The sequence below is a fragment of the Sus scrofa genome, chromosome 2 (assembly GCF_054392235.1).
Source record: "Sus scrofa isolate SSC_HxYL_T2T_F1_AM1 chromosome 2, Sscrofa_HxYL_maternal_Yorkshire_Landrace_v2.0, whole genome shotgun sequence".
Lineage (NCBI taxonomy): Eukaryota > Metazoa > Chordata > Mammalia > Artiodactyla > Suidae > Sus > Sus scrofa.
In genome coordinates, this window is record NC_139384.1 from 97,110,955 (window position 1) to 97,130,383 (window position 19,429).

The 19,429-nt window shown below is 37.5% G+C and overlaps 1 protein-coding gene across 1 annotated transcript in view; it reads right to left on the minus strand.

Annotated features, from left to right (window-relative positions):
• The window catches only part of TBCA (tubulin folding cofactor A), an 83,309-nt gene extending 64,673 nt beyond the window's left edge, over window positions 1–18,636 (minus strand). The window contains exon 1 of the mRNA XM_021084475.2: window positions 18,505–18,636. Within this exon, the coding sequence (XP_020940134.1) occupies window positions 18,505–18,557 (53 nt within the window). The 5' untranslated portion in view covers window positions 18,558–18,636. The remainder of the gene's footprint in view (window positions 1–18,504) is intronic.
• Window positions 18,637–19,429: the final 793 nt, after the last annotated feature.

A 19,429-nucleotide genomic window follows, 5' to 3' on the forward strand; every position in this document is an offset into this window, starting at 1 on the left:
CACATCAGTCAGAATGGCCATCATTAAAAAAAAATCTACGAATAACAAATACTGGTGAGAGTGTGGAGAAAAGGGAATCCTCCTACACAGTTGGAGGGGAATGTAAATTGGTGCAGCCACTATGAAAAACAGCATGGAAATTCCTCAAAAAACTAAAAATAGAGTTACCATATGATCTAGCAATCCCATTCTTGGGCATATATCCAAGGAAAACTATAATTCAAAAAGATACATGCAACACTATGTTCATAGCAGCACTATTCTCAATAGCCAAGACATGGAAATAACTAAATGTCCACTGACGGAGGAACAGATAAAGATGTGGTACAAATATACAGTGGAATACTATTCAGCCATTAAAAAAGAATGAAATAATGCCATTTGCAGCAACATGAATGCAACTAGAGATTATCATATTAAGTGAAGTCAGAAAGACAAATACTACATATCACTTATACATGGAACATAAAATATGATACAAATGAATTTATCTATAAAACAGAAACAGACTCAGACATAGAGAAGAGACTTGTGGTTGCCAAGGCAGGGGTAGGGGAGAGATGGATTGGGAGTTTAGGATTAACAGATGAAAACTATCATATATAGAATAGTCCTACTGTACAGCACTGGAAACTATATCCGGTATCACTTTGCTGTACAAAATAAACTAATACAACACTATGAATCAACTATACTTCAATAAATACATTTTAAAAAATAACTAAGTATTGTTTCACAGTGATTTTTGATCCTATCTAGTCAAATGAGCAAATCTTTTTAATATTTTTTGACAAACTTCCCCAAATCAAATACCAAATAAAGTCCTTCTGATTTCTAAATAATTTGGGGATTTTTTAGAGGGCCCCTAAAACAACCCAAAGGATTTGCTCTCCTTACAAAAAGAGAGGGATTTCCTGTCATGGCATAACGGAAATGAATCTGACTAGGAACCATGAAGTTGCAGCTTCAATTCCTGGCCTCACTTAGTGGGTTAAGGATCCAGCGTTGCCATGAGCTGTGGTGTAGGTCACAGATGCTACTTGGATCTGACATTGCTGTGGCTGTGGTGTAAGCCAGCAGCTGTGGCTCCAATTAGACCCCTAGCCTGGGAACCTCCATATGCCGCAAGTACAGCCCTAAAAAAGAAAAAAAAAAGAAAAGAAAAAAAAAAGAGAGAGAGAGAGAGATGCTATATTACTTAGGCTTATTTAGTATATTAAATTATATGGGAAGCACTGTCAAATAAGTGAGGCTAAAACCTTCTTAGATTACATGTAGATCTATGTTATTAATACGTGTTCCTGAAATAAATTCTTAGAAATATAATGTGTCTTGGTATAACGTTATCAGTCATAATTCTAGCTATTATCCTAAAATGTTGTATATCACAGAAATAACCAAATTTCCTTGTCAATCCCATTATAATGAACTCTTATCAAATCTTTAATAAGAGACATTTAAATCTCTTGTCATTTAGTTGTTTTACTCTGATGCTTTACAAAAATGTTCCTAAGAAAATGCTCCATCTTCAAGGAGATTCAGAAAATAGATCCTGACAAGTATTCTAGAATGCAGGTTTTTGTGCGTTTGCTTGTTTGTTTAGGGCCACACCTGTGACATATGGAAGTTCCCAGGCTAGGGGTCTATTCAGAGCTGCAGCTGCTGTCCTACGCCACAGCAACACAGGGTCCAAGCCACAACTGCAACCTACACACAGCTCACAGCAACACTGGATCCTTAACCCACTGACCAGGGCAAAGGATTGAACCTGCAACCTCATGGATACTAGTCAGATTTGTTACCACTGAGCCACAACGGAAATTCCTCTAAGAATGCAGGTTTTGATAACTTCAGCATCCTAACACTGAACTGGGTAAAAATTTCCAAACTTTAATGGAAAACTGATTCAAAAGCTGCTAACCCAAGATGAAGAGCAATGAGAATTAATTTTAGGAAACTAAATGAACTAATAAGGATGATCATAATTTTAAAGACTTCTCATGCTGGTTCTCTAATGTTTTGTTTTCCAGATATAAGGAAACATTTCCTCTTAAGCTCACTATGACTTATAACAATTTGGTAAATATTACCTTTGTAAGCAGAATTCAAACATTTATCTCTTTCTCCCTATCTGACTATTCCAGAATTTGGAAACTCTCAGTGAATATTCTTATTTTCATGGCAATATGGTTATGTGCATAAATTCAAAAGGAATCGGTTCTCCTTAAAACGGGATGGAACTGGAAACACCGATTGTATTGTCAAGGCTCTGCATGGAAAATCATATTTGAGAACCTCCGTCCATATACTCAGATATGACCACAAAGCTTTAAGGAACTAAGATTGACTTAGAGCCAATAAAGACCCTTGGAAAAACAGCCTGGTACCTTGCTCACAGGATTCCCAGGAGCCTTACCAAATGAATAACGAAGGTTCCTCACATATACAGGAACCTCAAAATATTTGAGAGACCTCAAGAAGGGAAGAATTAGACGAAATCTATAGGTACTATAGGAGTATCTTACGGTAAGCTCCTGGCTTGGCTTCCTGGCATTGAGAGGTATTTAAAAGTTCAATCTGAGACTCCTTTTGAAAAAGTTCCAGCAAAGCAGTTTTAAAAGAGACTATATGATCAACTGCTATTCTTGCTGCATTTATGTAAAAAACCAAGCCAATTTTATCAAATCTAGACATAATTTTGCAAACAAAGTAGATTAATTCAGCTATCTTTTCTGGAGGTGATTTTATAGGAAAAAAATATGTTTTATTAATACACCTTGGTAGACATTAGATTCTAGTACTATCCACTGTGTTTTAAGGTTGTGTTTTCTGCCTGTAAACTGGACTGAATCCTGAATTCTTCTAATTTCCTCCAATACTTGTCTACAACTGTCCAATGTTTACAATTTTTATTCTGTCTAACATGGAGTCACTGAGAACTAAAACTGCCATTTTTCCAAAGCAATGCAAGCTGAAGTTAGCCAACTTGAAATAAACTTCAGCACAAATAGTAACAGTTCACGTATGGACAATCTTCGTACCTACTGCCACACTGCTATTCAGATCACTGGAGACATACAAACAGAAAACCCCGAAAATCTATCAGATTGTTACTGCTTGCCCTCACTCCATCTGAAGATGCTTAGAGCCAGACATCTAGAAATTTTCTCAACTGGCTGCCTTCTGAATTTAGAAACTGGGATTATAGTCTGCTCTAATTATTAACTATTATTTTTCTTTTATTTCCATAGAAATGCCTCTTATTAAATACCTATTTAACTGTACCAAAGGCCTAACTTGGAAAGCCCACTTGCATCACTGTCTCTGGAAATGAGACACAACTGTTTTAAATGAAGTGACTTATTCTCAGGACTAGATTGATTCAGTGAGATGAAGTAATCTACCAACTCAATTTCCAGACTGTGAAACATCTTGAAGAAATTTCAAAGGTGGGACTAAAAAGGTTCAGGATGAGCCTCCCCCAAATGTGCCACCTTGGCACATGAATTATTTTGAGCTAAAAGGCAATACAATACCTGGAGGTTCAAGAGAAACTTCTGCACCCTCTCAAAATCTTAAAATCAGAAGAATTTGAACTGGGAGTCTTTTCCAGAATAAGAATTCTAAGCAGAAATAAAGATTATCTGAGTGACACATCTATATGGCAGGGACAATATCTAAAAAGCAAATATGTGGTCTTCTTCTGACTGTCCTGTGACTGGCCTCCTCTCCTTTGAAGCTCCAAGCCCCTTTACACTTCTTTATGTCAGGATATCATATGTGTCTCATTTTACCTTTTTGTCTTTTAAACTCTCTGGGATGTGGGGTTCCTATATATACAAAGTAAAATTTGTCTTGTTAATTTGTTTCATGTCAATTTGATTATTACACTGTCTGAAAGAACCTTTGAAGGGTAAAGGAAAACTTCTCCTCCCTAACACAGTTTAATTCTTTCCAAACCAAAAGAATGTTAAACTGCATGTTAACAAAATACTGTATTAAATCATTAGTGAAATTATAAACAGACAAAACTCTCTGGAGGGCAACCTGTCAGTATCTTTCAAAATTTAAAACACATAAGCCACTTGAGCCAGTGAATGGTGGCAGAATATGCCACCCCAAAATAGGTCATTTAGATAAGGATAATTTTGAGCTGAAAGCAACTGAAAAAAAGCAGATATAAGAAAAATCATCTCCCCACCCCCACTGACCTAAAAGCTAGACATAAATCTATAAAAATGTCTCCTCTCCCTTCTCTACCACAAGACAGAAGTTAATCACACAGATTCATCACTCCGAACCCTTATGAGCCCAGAGAGGCACCAGAGGAATCTATATAACAAACTTTACTGATTAGTCCTTATCCAATAGTTCCCCCATAAATATTTATTTACCTTCTTAGAATCTGCCAGAAACCCAAAGTCTGTTTCCTTTGTATTATCCCTTCTCTACAAATGTACTGTTCTTTTGTTAAGATGCTATATAAGGCCAAGTTCTAACCACCCTTCTGAGTTATTCACTACTGAATATTCTTCTGTGTCTTTGTGTTAATAAACTGTGTTTTTTTTTTTTTCTTGTTAATCTGTCTTCTATCAGTATAATTTACAGGGTCCCAGCCAGAGTATCTAGGAGGGTAGAGAAGAAAGTTTTTGTTCCCCTACGACAGTTCTATTTATAAGAATTTTTTCTACAGATACACTTGCACATTTGTAAAACTACACATAAATGAAAAAATTCACTGAAGTATTTTCCAAAATAATAAAATACTGGAAACAATATAGAGTTTCATCAATAGAAAACTGGGTTTTTAAAAAATGTGGTATGTCCATACAGAATACCTTAAAAGGAATCAAGCCTGCTCTATATATTCTAATACGAAAGAACAAAAAAATGCAATAGCAACATGTAAAAGAGTACCTAGAGAGCACATTATCATTTTGTTTTTGTTTTTGCTTTTTAGGGCTGCACCTGTGTCATATGGAAGTTCCCAGGCCGAATCAGTGCTGTAGCTGCTGGCCACAGCCACAACAAGAGGGATCCAAGCCATGGCTGTGATCTACACCACAGCTCACGGCAATGCCGGATCCCTAACCCACTGAGCAACAGGAGGGATCCAACATGCATCCTCATGAATACTAGTTGGGTTCGTACTTGCTGAGCCACAACAGGAATTCCCTGTTTTTGTTTTTAAAGACATAAATTTAAATGCTTTTGCATGCACAGGATATCTCTAGAAGGATACACACATACAAATGAGCAATGATGTTGGCTCTGAGGCTGAAACTGGGTGGCTAGTGGACAGGGGTGGCAGATTTATGTTTCACTGTGTACCTATCTTTTCGTACCTTTGGAATTTTGTGCCATGTTTATACTGAAAACTGTTCAAAAGATTGTTTATATTAGAGAGAGATGAAGAATAAGATACTGCTTCTTTTCTCAAAGAACTTAAAATGTCAGACAGAGTAAATTCATTCATTTTACAATATTTACCAAGAGTTTTTTCTTTGTGCCAGGCCTCTGAGGGATATACCCTGACTTCATGGAGTTTATATCCTAGAGGAGATTACTATACAATATTATGGTGGCTAGAGAAAGAGAATCTAGTCCAAGTAAAGCAATAATCAGACCACCTCAATTTTCACATCTCTACTCAGAATTAAGTGAAAACAGTTTAAGTTCCCCTAAAATAGATTATCAGCAAAAAGAACAGTGATATACATAAGAAGTTACTAGAAGCAAGAACATTAAGAGGCACATTAATGGCTGACATTAAAGAAAAAATTTAAAGTAAACATGAAACCAAGTTATTACAATTAAAGCATTCTCCAATTATAGACTCAGTTATACTATGAAGATGCTAATTATAATCAAATTTTTAGGGATCTCAGAAGACATATTTTCCACAGGAAACATTCTATACATGTACTTGGTGTTAAGCTTCATAAAGTGTGCCACAAAAGCCTGTTTAATGCTATTGAGTATGTGCATGAAAGACTTTCTACATGATATTATGTATGTATTACTATGCTTTTAGTGAGGAAAAAATTTCAGAATAGATGCCAAGAATGCTTCCTAATTACTGCAGTCCTTGCAATAGAAGTGGTAGCTCTTCTACTTCCAAGGAGGTAGCATGAGGGACTGGAACAGAGAAGCAAGGACAGAGTGAGAACAAATGGCTATGATTATGGCAAGAGAGGTTTATCTGTCCTTTCCTCCTCCTCCTCTTTCTCCCCTCTACACCCCCACACCCCCAAAGAATAGCACTAAATAGGATAAGAATGGAGAGGTGAGGGGGAGGGTTAAAGAAAGACAGCGTTCTTTCCAACTTCTGACAGAAAGGATCAGACCCCAACAAGACAATGAAATGGAGGGGAACAAAGGGGTAAGAGCTTTGTTTCCAGTTCTGTAAAGGAAATCACTCCTTACATTATATATAGATACACCTAAATTAACAATTAAAGTATCAATTATTCTATGGCAAGTAACACGATTTCAAGTCAAGGGATTTAAATTCTACAGGGATTTTCTGGCTCATGTAACTAAAATTCAGGGGTATTTTGTGTATGGTGTGAGGGAGTGCTCTAACTTCACTGATTAACATGTGGCTGTCTAGCTTTCCCAACACCACTTGCTGAAGAAACTGTCTCTTCGCCATTGAATAAATCTCAAGAATAGTAATATGCACAAAAAGCAAGCTAGAGAAAGATTCCTACAATGTAACATTAATTATAATTTTTAATTTTTAATTAATCTATATATTTTGACAGGTAATACATGATTCAAAATTTTAGAATTTCCTCCCATCCCTATCCTTCTCTCCCAGGGATAACCAACACAACTAGTTCCTGTGTGTCCTTCCAGACATATATTATGTCACATAAAATTGTTAAGTGTGCAAAACAATAATCTGGTTTATGTATATCTACACATAAATTAAAAGTTTCAAGATATGTGTAGAAATGATAAAGACCAAATTCAGAATAACGATTACTTACAGGCAAAGAAGAAAAGGAACAGACTGAGAAAGGGACACTTCAAATGTACCTGTACTGCTTCATTTCAGGTTTATTATGTTTTCTCTGTTTTTTTTAATATATGAAATTATTTTTCTTCATAAAATAAAACAGATGAAAAGGATGAGATTTGAGAAAATAATTAGTCTGGTGTCAGAAGGAGTTTGAAACCAGAGGATACTAAAATAAGGACCTAAATCTAATACTTTAAAATGAGTCTAAAGCTCAGGAGAAAGCTGGAGATTGGGGATTTATGTAAAGAAATATATGAAGCTCTAAGAATAAATGTTTAGATTATATGTACACTGCATAATTTAACAGAGTACAAATTCCTTAAGGACTGGGCCCAAAACTTTGCTGTAAGTTTCCCTGCAATATACCTACTGTCCATAATGAGATCTTAATTTATCTATATCCCTTCTATTTTTCCTAAGTTTCAAAAAAAATTCTGGAATGAGTGAACTTATATTTGTAAGTAACTTAACAAGAGACAGTTATACCCCCCCACACACATCTCTATTAAATTAGAATCAAAGGGAGACAGTGTTCTGATTAGTTCTAGGTAAACCACAAAACCATTTCTGACTGAACTTATTAATAATCAAAATTTTTTTCTACAACAGACTGGTTTCCTTTCTAGCTAAAAAATGCTACAAAGTTGTTAACTTTTAAAGAAACCCCTGATATAAATGTATTTTCTTATCTTCTATTTCTCTAATACTATCCTGACAAAAGTCTTTATGTTTTTATGTATCTTTTCTCTCTTTCTTTCTTAGTTTTTTTTAAATTAAAAAAATTTTTTTTTTCCTTTTTAGGGCCACACCTGCAGCACATGGAGGCTCCCAGGCTAGGGGTCCAATCAGAACTATAGCCACCAGCCTACACCACAGCAACGTCAGATCTGCGCTACGTCTGTGACCTACACCAAAGCTCAGTGTGACCTACACGAGGCAGCTCACGGCAACGCCGGAGCAGGCCAGGGATCGAATCTGCAACCTCATGGTTCCTAGTCAGATCCATTTCCACTGCATCACAACAGGAACTCCCTGAAAAAAAGTCTTTAATTGAGGGTTGTGATTACTTACAGCTGTTTTGTTGCTCTTTTGAAGTTTAAAGTATACACCAATCTCTCTTCCTTTCAAAGTTTCTCACTTTTAGTTGTAAAGCCAACTTCAACTATATGAGGAAGAACAGACTCTTGAGCTGTTCTTCATTTAACTGACCTCTTTTCTGGTTTTCCCCATTCCTTGACTCAACTGGCAGATATGTATCAAATGCTTATTTTGTTATAACCAATGTATTATACACCATCCCTCTAGTCCCTCAAAAGATGAGAACTGCTTGGGCTTAAGGAAATCTTTGTAAATCTTACATGGTGCAGAGTCCTTAGAATATAACATCCTAGACTTGAGATCAAAATTACTATACTAGGTTACTATACTAGTAACCTAAGATGAATTACACTTCAGTGGATTTATAGGTCTTCAAGTTTTAAAGAGTGTGTATCTCAAGCAATTAGAAGCATGTCACCTTAGCACTGTTCAGAAGCTTAGGATCATTCAGTGAAAAAGTAGATGCCTACTTGTTTACAAGGCAAATAAACCCCGAGTTAGAGCTTATGTATATACATAAGGCTCCCTAAGATAGTTCTTTAGCACAGGGGAAAGGATCTCAACAAAAAGGGAACTTGGTTAAAAAGCAAAACCTAAGGAAGGTTTGAAAATAACTACAATCCAGCATTAGAACTGGGGGGATGGGAGTTACTGTTGTGGCTCAGTGATAACGAATCCAACTAGTATCCATGAGGACACAGATTTGATCCCTGGCCTCACTCAGTGAGTTAAGGATCTGGCGTTGTGGTGAGCTGTGGGTGTGGGTCGCAGATGTGGCTCGGATCTGGCATTGTTGTGGCTATGGTGCAGTCCGGCAGCTGCAGCTCTGATTCCACCCCTAGCGTGGGAACTTCCATATACCATGGTGCGACCCTAAAAAGGAAACACACTTCACTACTCTTCTCTATGATAAACTTTATGGAAGTGCAATAACAGTGAAACTAGCCTTGACACACTGTATTAATGATGTTGATACAGTATTTTAAGGTATTAAAAAGACAAGGTCACTGATACAAGTACATTTTTTTTGCGGGGGCTTCGAAGCAGGGAATCAATGCCTCAGCAGTTGAAAGAAAGATGGTGATTACAAAGTCCTAACCAAAAACACAAGCTTTATGTTCCTCCCTTCTTCCTCCAAAGCCAATTAGTGAAAATGACAAACAAAAAGAAAGTTTTTATCACAATTTAAAAGAAAGCAAGTTCTAGCATCTCTCTTAGAGAGATTACAGTTTATACATCTACAGAATGATGATGATAAAATAATGACAGCAGTTAACATATACTGAACACATACTGATGTATACTGAACACACATTTCAGGCATTTGGGCTAACTGCTTCACATGATTACCTTAAAATTCTCTGAACAACAATACAAGAAAGACACTATCATTAATCCATTTTCCAGCTAAGGAAACTGGGGCTTTTAAATGTTAATTTGCTCAGGGTCAACTATGTAGTAAGTGGAGCCTGGGATCCCATCTGTTTAAGCACTACTGCTACAATAACTATAGTAACCATTATGCTGTTCACATCATAATTGATTCAGTTGCTCCCTACTGCTTATTAGGTCGAAAAATCCTTGTAGAATAAGGCTTTGTTCACTGAAAAGACTTCTGTTGGATATTTACTACATACCAGCACCATGCCTGGTGCTTCAAAGATAGAGATTCTGAGTGAGGCTGCTAAGTAAGTGATCTTTGGAGTTCCTGCTGTGGCACAACAGGATCGGTGGCGTCTTGGGAGCACCAGGATGGAGGTTCAATCCCCAGCCCTGCACAGTGGGTTAAGATCACAACTGCAGCTTGAATTTGATCCCTGGCTAGGGAACTCCATTTGCTGAGGAGCGACCTAAGTAAGTAAGTAAATAAATAAATAAATAAGTGATCTTTCAATTAGTCATTGTTATTTTAAAATGAGCACTATTTCGGTACATTAAACAGTATCACAGTAGGAATTATGTTCTCCTGTAACTGTATTATTGTAAATGGAATATTCGAATAGACAGATCACACATCTAGGCATTTATATTCAAAGTAGTTCTAGACTACTTTTTTTTAGGGCCGCACCTGTGGTATATGGAAGTTCCCAGGCTAGGGTTCAAATTGGACCTGTAGTCGCCAGCCTACACCACAGCCACAGCAACACCAGATCCCTACACCACACCTCATGGCAATGGCGGGTCCTTAACCCACTAAGTAAGGCCAGGGATCGAACCTGAATCCTCGAGGATACTAGTCGGATTCATTTCCACTGAGCCATGACGGGAATTCCCTAGACTACTATTTTTAATAAAATTTTCCAACCTTGCTTACAACAGATTTTCAAAATGTTTCCACCAAACAAAAAAATGCAATAAGAACACAGAACAAATCTTCACACACAGGGGTCAAAAGATAATTTCATTTCCCCATTCAACTTGCAGAATACTATAGCCTGTGGTGGAAAAATCACGGTCATGAGTGGCCTTAGCTTTTTTGCTTTCCAGCTTAAAGAGACATCTGGTTGCCAGCTGTGCAGCTCTGAAGAGTCAATGCTTGCCAAGTAGTTGGCAGAAGGGATAAAGAGCTGACCACCTGCAATCCATTTTGACAGTGACTTTGACCATCACTTTGGAGAACTGGATAAATTACAGAAATTCCAAAAGGAATTGGCTAAATTTCAAGGTAGGAAGTTAGCCATTTTGGCTGAACTGACTTTAACTCACATCAAAAGGGTATGATGTGAGAGAAGTGGAGAAAAGAATATACTAAAAGATATAAAGCTACTAAAGCTTACAAGAATAATATACAAGGCTTTTGTCCTTAACTTCTTCCCACGGTATTGTCTATCATATTTCTATCCATAGGTACTTTAAATATGGCAAGTATATATACAATCACAGTTACAGGGAGAAAATTACATCTCTATGTCCATGTAAGTACATGTGTCATTCATATTTTTCACTTTTATGTCAGTATAAAATATATAATCAGCATATACATAATGTATATCAGTAACAAGATACAGCTATTATATATAAACACATACTTAATAACATGGAGATTTTGCCTACTTTTTTGTTTTTATGCCTGCTATTTTATATATATATATATATATATATATATATATAAAATAGTATATAAAATCACAGTTGTGTATCAGGTATGGGTATAAACAAACTTGAGAAGATGCCACAGTTTGGGAAAGGTGCTTGCTATATATATATATATATATATATATATATATATATAAAATCAATACAATTTCCCCACAGATTCATGATGTAAAATTCTATAATCAAGGCTTGTAGATCTGTAATTATGGTATGTCAGCTACATTTAAACAAGAGTGTTAAAAGATTGTTAAAGTTAAACTAACACAATTGCAGTGTGAATTGTCCTAGTCTCATTCTAATCTACTGGTGTCACTTTCATTTAATCAGAGGAAAACTATGGGCCAATGTCAGTGCTATTTCCAATGCCTTAACATTCTTTGTTCACAATGGATGTTAAACCACTACCAATCTAAAATGGTTATAAAAAGATACATTTAAGAAAGCATTCTTAATCAATTAATTCACTCACCCATGGACTTTTTTTTAGCAGATTTTATTGAAAATAAGTTAGCTTTAAAGTTATTAAATAACCTTTTATGTTAAATGAATGAAAACATTTTGTCACAGAAGAATTTCCTGAATTTACCATAAATCTAGTTTTAAAAAGCCTTATTTTAGAAACAGAAATGGAAACTTACAGTAGACATACGTCATTTAGCTGAAACAATATCAGCATTTGAAACATCAATGTTGAATATTCTTCTACTTTAGTGAAAACTGGACAGCCACATGCAAAAGAATCTCATACCATATACAATAATACACTCAAAACATATTAAAACTTAAAAACCTGAAAACATAAAACTTCCAGGAGAAAAAATAGGTACTACACTCTGACATCAATCTTAGCAATATCTTTTTCAGTTTGTCTCCTCAGGCAAGAGAAACAAAACCAAACAGACTACATCAAACTAAACACCTTTTGCACAACAGAGGAAACTATCAACAAAATGAAAAGGCTGCCTACTGAATGGTATGTCTAATAAGGGGTTAATATTCAAAATATACAAAGAACTTCTATAACTCAAGATATATAAAACAAAATAAACAACCTGATTAAAAAATGGGCAGAGGACCTGAATAGATATTTTTCCAAAAAAAGCTATACAGATGGCCAACAGGCACATGAAAAGATGCTCAACATTACTCATCATCAGGGAAATGCAAATTAAATCCACAATGAGATATCACCTCACACCTGTCAGAATGGCTAGTATCAAAAAGAAAACAAATTAACAAATGCTGGTGAGGATGTGGAGAAAAAGGAACCCTTACGCACTGATGGAGGGAATGTAAATTGGCACAGCCACTGTGGAAAACAATACAGAGATTCCTCAAAAAACTAAAAATAGAACTACTAAACAATCCAGCAGTTAATTCTACTCAAGTATTTATCTGAAGAAAACAAAAATACTAATTTGAAAAGACATACGCACCCTTATTTTCTTCGCAGCATTTACAATAGCCAACATAGGGAAGCAACCTAAGTACTCATGAATAGATGAATGGCTAAAGATGTAATACATACATACATACATATATATATGTATATATGTTACAAACACACACTAGAATATTACTCAGCATTTTATAAAAAGCATGAAATCTTAAAATCTTGCCATTTGACAACATGGATGGATTGAGAGAGTATTATGCTAAGTGAAATAAGTCAGAGAGAGAAAAACAAATACAAACACTGTATGATTTCACTTATACATGGAATCTAAAAAAAACAAATGAATAAACATAATTAAACAGATACAAAATCATAGATACAGAGAACAAACAAGTAGTTGCCAAAAGTGAAGCATGCATAGGGAGCAAAGAAATAGGTGAGGGATATTAAGAGGTTCAAACTTCTGGTTACACAATAAACGACTCAAAGATATGAAAGATACAGTGTGGTGAATATAATCAATAATGTACTATCTTTGTATGGTGACTAGAAGATGACTGATCATGGTGATCATTTTGAGAAGTATAGAAATGTCGAATAACTATGTTGTATACCAGGAACTAACATAGTGTTGTTGTAGGTCAATTATACTTCAAAAACAAACAAACTCAAAGAAAAAGAGATGAGATTGGTAATTACCAGAGGCAGGGAGTGAGAGGAAAGGAATTGGCTAAAGGCAGTCAAAAGGTACAAGATTCCATTTATCAGATAAACAAGTACCAGGAGTGTAATGTACAACATGATAAATAGTTGGTATGCTATATATGAAAGTTGTAAGACAGTAAGTTCTGGATTCTGATCACAAGGGGAAAAAAAATTCCCATTTCTTTAATTTTGTACCCATATGAAATGATAGATGTTCACTAAATTTACTGTGGTAATCATTTTGTGATGTATTAAATAAAATCATTATGCTATATGATTTAAACTTGTATAATTGTGTGTCAATCATATCTCAACAAAACTAAAGGAAAAAAAAAATCAATGCTCTATCTTCTACTCTAAAGAAAATTATTTTCTAAATCACCAAAATTTTAAATTAACACAGAAAAAAAAAGCTACTCAAGCAAAACTTCATATTTTACAGGACACATTTAAGTTTTAATGTAAGTAAGGTATAATATTCAATTGTAATATTCAATTCACAGTTGTACGATCAGCAAATGGTTTTCAAATAATCACAGTACACACAAAACACTGCTATGTTAGCTGGTTACATAAATACTAATACAAATCATCCTAGTTTGCTTGGGACTTTCCTAGTTTTAGCACTCTAGGTTCCATAACCTGGAAACCTTTCAGTCCTAGCTAAACCCAGATAATTGATGCAGAGACATTAAAAAACAAAAAACAACAACAACAACAACAAAAAAAAAAGATTTACAGTTCTGCACTGGAAAAGAAATTTGGGGTCATGTTTAGTAACACCTTGCTAAGGCTGTCAGTTTAGCTGTGATTCAGTTACCTATCAGAAAGCCTAGCAATCTGCTTGGAACATGGATTCAAATCTTCAAAAAGGGCCTGCGAGACCCAAACGTATCAACTAATACCCACTAACAATTAGTCACACGTGAACACTGGCTGCTGCTTGAAGAAACTTAGCATAATTACCCAGCCCCTAATGCACACATATCTCTAGTTTTACAGCCAGAATTAACCCTGGAAAAACAATCCCATTGCAGGGAAGGAGATATTTGACAGGTCCTAGGAGTTAGAAGCTCAGTACCAAGTCAGAGTCAGAGCTGTCTAACTTTCATCTTACAAGCCCTTCCTAGTAACTGGATGCTTTCCTGTTTCAAGGGATCTAACCACCCCTCTTGAAATCAACTTCCAAAAATCAGATTCTTTGCCTTTGTTACTACAGAGGTAACTGAGTTTCTCCAGCACTAGGGAATTGTGAGGCTTCTGTCTTATTTCCACAAGGTCTAAAATCACCATTTTGTCAACATGCTGAAATGTGCACTTTCTACTCATTATCTGATCTCTCTGGTGCCAAATACCACCTGTTTCCACACTCCAGTAACGGTCCACCTGCCTATCCAGATTTCTTCCTAAAGTCCACTATGGGGAACTTCTGGATCACCTGAAGTATTTTATTTTTTATTTATTTATTTTTTGTCTTTTTTTTTGCCATTTCTTGGGCCGCTCCCTCGGCACATGGGGTTTCCCAGGCTAGGGGTCGAATCGGAGCTGTAGCCACTGACCTACGCCAGAGCCACAGCAATTCCGGATCCGAGCCGCATCTGCAACCTACACCACAGCTCACGGCAACGCTGGATCCTTAACCCACTGAGCAAGGCCAGGGATCGAACCCGCAACCTCATGGTTCCTAGTCGGATTTGTTAACCACTGAGCCACAACGGGAACTCCTGGATCACCTGAGGTATTTTAGCAGATTTGATTAGACACTAAACTCTAAGAATCCACCCTTGCTAGTACAGTCTACCCAAACTGAACTCTAGGAACCACACCTAGAATATATTTCTAGTAGGTCTCAATTTCTGGAGAGAAAACTACAGGAAATGGGGGCATCAATGATTTTAAATCTCTTTTTCCAAATAAAAGTTGTTACTTCTGAAGAGAAATGAAGCTATGGGAAATTAACATCTTGACTAGAAAAAAAAAGGTGCTGAGAACAGAAAGTGAATTGTAGGCCACTGCTTTAAGAAATCAATGAACAGAATCCTGTTCACAAAACCAAGAACATGTCTGAATCATGAAACTAATTAAGAAGTGTTTGAAACTAAATTTGGAGAGGAGAAAAAATGCATACCCTTTTATTATGAAAATGTTTAAACATATACAGAGAAGAATATAATGAAGTCCCATGATCATTCACTCATACTCAACAATTACTAATATGTTGCTATATCTACCTCATGTTTTTTTTTGTCCTTTGCTAAAGTAAAAGGTAGAATTTTTTTTTAAATAAATAGGGTACAAAGGCAGAAAGAAGATGGAAAGAGAGCAAATAATTTTCAGAAGTAACAGAAACAGACTAGGGAACAATATTTTTGGATTTAAAGAGTTATCTCCCAAGGCAAAATATAAGTAATAAGCAGCTAAAACAGAAATTTTAGGTTTTTTAAAAATCACGTATCATTTCAGGACATATGGGAAAGCTCTACACCAAAATGTCAACAGAAAAGCCATGAAAAGAAAATGTACAGTAGCCATTTCCATTCATTTATAAGCAATTTTAGACATTACAGTAAATTATAAAGGGAATTCCTTAAAATGACAAATGTACTTAAGTATAAAGAATCAAAATTAAAGTTTGATAATGTTCTATTATTGAAATAAAATGAAAACACAACTTTCCAGTAATTTCCATAAGTACTTGGGAATTTCTGAAAGCCTAAAAACTTAAAATCATTATCCTTCCAAAAATGACAAATGCTGATGAGGATATGGAGAAAAGGGAACCCTTATACACTGTTGTGGGCATGTAAATTACTGCAGTCACTATGGAAAACAGCATCATGGTTCCCCAAAAAACTTAAGAACAGAACCATCATATGATTCAGCAATTCCATTTCTGGGTATTTGTGTGAAGAAAATGAAAACACTAATTCAAAAAGATCCATGCATCCCAATGTTCATAATAGCATTATTTACAATAGCAAAGATATGGAAGCAACCTAAGTGTCCACCAACTGATGAATGAATAGAGATGTGGTGTGTATATATGTATGTGTACACACACACACACACACACACACACACAAAATGGAATACTACTCAGCCATAAAAAAGAATGGACTTCTGCCATTTGCAATAAAACAGATGGACCTGGAGGGTATTATGCTTAGTGAAATAAGTCAGACAAAGATAAATACTGTATGTTTTACTGTATACACTAATATACGGAATCTAAAAAACAAAATACAACAGGAATGACTATAACAAAATAGAAACTAACTCAGATACAGAGAGCAAACTAGTGGTTACCAGTGGGGGGGGGAGAGAAGGGTACAATAGATGTTGGGGATTAAGAAGTATGAACTACTAGGAATAAAATAAATAATCTACAAGGATATATTGTACAGCACAGAGAATACAGCTGTTATTTTATAATAACTATAAATGGAGAATAATTATAAAAATTGTGAACCATTATGTTATACCCCTGAAACTAATTTTATAAATCAACTATACCTCAAATTTTTTTAAAAAATGCGTCTTCTCTAGACTATGTATATAAGCGTATAATCACCTGAAACTGAGTAATTTATAAACTAGATCATTAGAATGAGAAGTGACAAGTTCATATGTCATGGGAAACAAGTCATTTCTCGTGACTTTCCATCAAAAGCACCCTTCATAATACCCTGGTACTTCTACCAAATAGATTTACTAAAATGACATAACTAAAGTAAGTCTAACAAAGTAAACAACAGAACTCTGGGGTGAGTAATAGCACAAATTATATTTTTAATTACACTTATCAACTCCCCTATTATCACACACTTTATGAAAATACTCTTCTAGAGAGCACTGTAGCTCAAATCAAAAAGTTATAGATCAGAAACCTTAGTTCTTTTCCCTGCTCTGCCATCAACTAGCACAGTGACCCTGGACAAGTTCACTGTTTCTATTTTAACTTCATTAAACCTCAGTTTCTCCTCTGTAAATCGGAAATACAAATCATATTACTGGTTAATATTCACTAATATCTGCCACATACTGTTAAACAGAATAGCAGGCATTTTTCTGCAACAAATGCACGAGGTGGGTACTTATTCCATGCTACAAACGAGGAAACTGAGGCACAGCGCAATATGCTCAACAATACATATTATATGGCAGAATCAAGATTTGATTCTGTAGCCTCACTTCAGAAGAGGCTTAACTACTATTCATCCTATCTCTTCTCTGCGTTAACCATAAAGACAGCTTCGAGGAAAGCACAGTGCAGTGCTGTGCTAAGCCTTGGAGGTAATATCTTAAAAAGTGAATTTATTCTCCCCTTGGCTTCGTCCTTTCTCTGGTGATAATAACAATAAAGGAAGGAAAGGTAGGCAAAAAGGAAGAAGCCAGAGAGCTAGGATCAGACATGTCTACTGCCAAATAACCTGCTTCTTCAGAAGGCTGGTTATTTTTCTCTTGGAATGTCTCATCAAAAAGTGTGATCTTTTGGAATCTGAACGATAAAATTCTAAGCACCACGGAAAGGTCTTAGCAGTAAAAATGACGGCCAATCACAGGGCTGGCCCACCCAGGATAGCTAAACAGCATCCCACAGGCTCTGGGACGAGTTAGGCCACAGAAGTTTGTCGAGGGTGCTCGAAGTTCTCGCCCCAGTTCTGAGGGCTGCGAGCCCCGCCTGCCATGTTAGATGGCGGGGCGCCCGCAAGGTCCCAGTTTTGAGGAGGTCTGGGCTCGCGGCGACCCCCTAAACTTCACAACGGGTTAGCCCGTCCACCTGAGCGCAGGTAATGGACAGGATGTGCCCCCCTCCAGCCAGGTTCTGCAGGAAGACCGGGGCGCGCGTGCGGAGTACGACTCCAGCCCGGTCCACAGTCGCCCGCTGGGCCGCCGCCCCTCCGCCTCCCGGACCACGGTCGCCCGAGAGGCGGGGCCGCCGCGACCCTCGCCGCTCCACCGCCGGGTGTTTGAGGGGACAGGCGCCGGAGGAGAGGGCGTGCCCCGGCCCGCGGACAAGGGTAACCACGCGCCCCCTCGGTCTCTGCCCCGACCGCGGCGCCCCGCGTGAGGCCTGGAGTCCGCGGCCCGCCTCGGGCCTGCGCTCCGCCCGGCCTCTCCAACCGCCATGAAGCGAGAGAGAGAGAGAAAGAGGAGGCGCGGCGGCGGCCCGGCTCCTTACCGCTTCACCACGCCGGTTTTGATCTTGATCTGCCTCACGCGAGGATCGGCCATGGTCCCCCGAGCGCCACGGGAAGGAGGGGCGAAGAGCCGTGGTAACCGTGGAGAGAGGCTGCGCGCCGGAGGCGGTTCTGTCAGCGTAGCCGCCGCTGCCCAGCGCGCATGCGCACACCCGGCTCGGCCTCAGCGCCCCAGCCACACCCGCTGAGCTTGGGCAGGGGGTCGCGGGCCCGGGGCTGGTCGCTCCCTGCTGGCTGTCCCCCCAGCCTGTACACAGTTTCCAGCTCGCGGAACCTGCCCTCGTCTCGCCCACACAGCCTTCATTTTAGTTTTTGAACAGCTCTCCTTTTAGTGTGGACACAAATTACGCGCTTTTCCCGGTCTGCACAGACTGGTCGTTTGAGGAAACTTTATAGAGTCTTCCAGGAAACTGGTTTGGCCTTGGCGTTGCTTTGCAAGATTATCTGCTTAATGGACAGAATGACTTAAAAGATGTATTGAAGATATTTTCTGTGTCATTATCATATCAACTGGGGCAAAAGGGTGCAGGTTTAAGGATATTAAACTACCATCACACACTCATTTTACAAAATCCTTATCCTCCACCCCATACCTCTGCAAAACATGTTCGTAGTTAAATGCACCTCACAGAAGAAATGACTATATAGGTCTTATTCAAATAATCATCACCTCTAGTGTACTTAAATATTCAACTTACAAAAATGGGTGTGGTACACAAAAGCTTGGGCTTTGTGGTCCAACAAACTCATTGACATTCCAGGTTTTACCCTTTAATAGCTAGATGACACTGGGCACATAGGCCAGTTAACCTCGCTGCTGAGCCTTTTGCCATGGAAAATGGAGGTGAAAATGTGCACCTTAGCGAGTATATATGAAAGTTAAAGCTCAATGCCTGACTCACATAC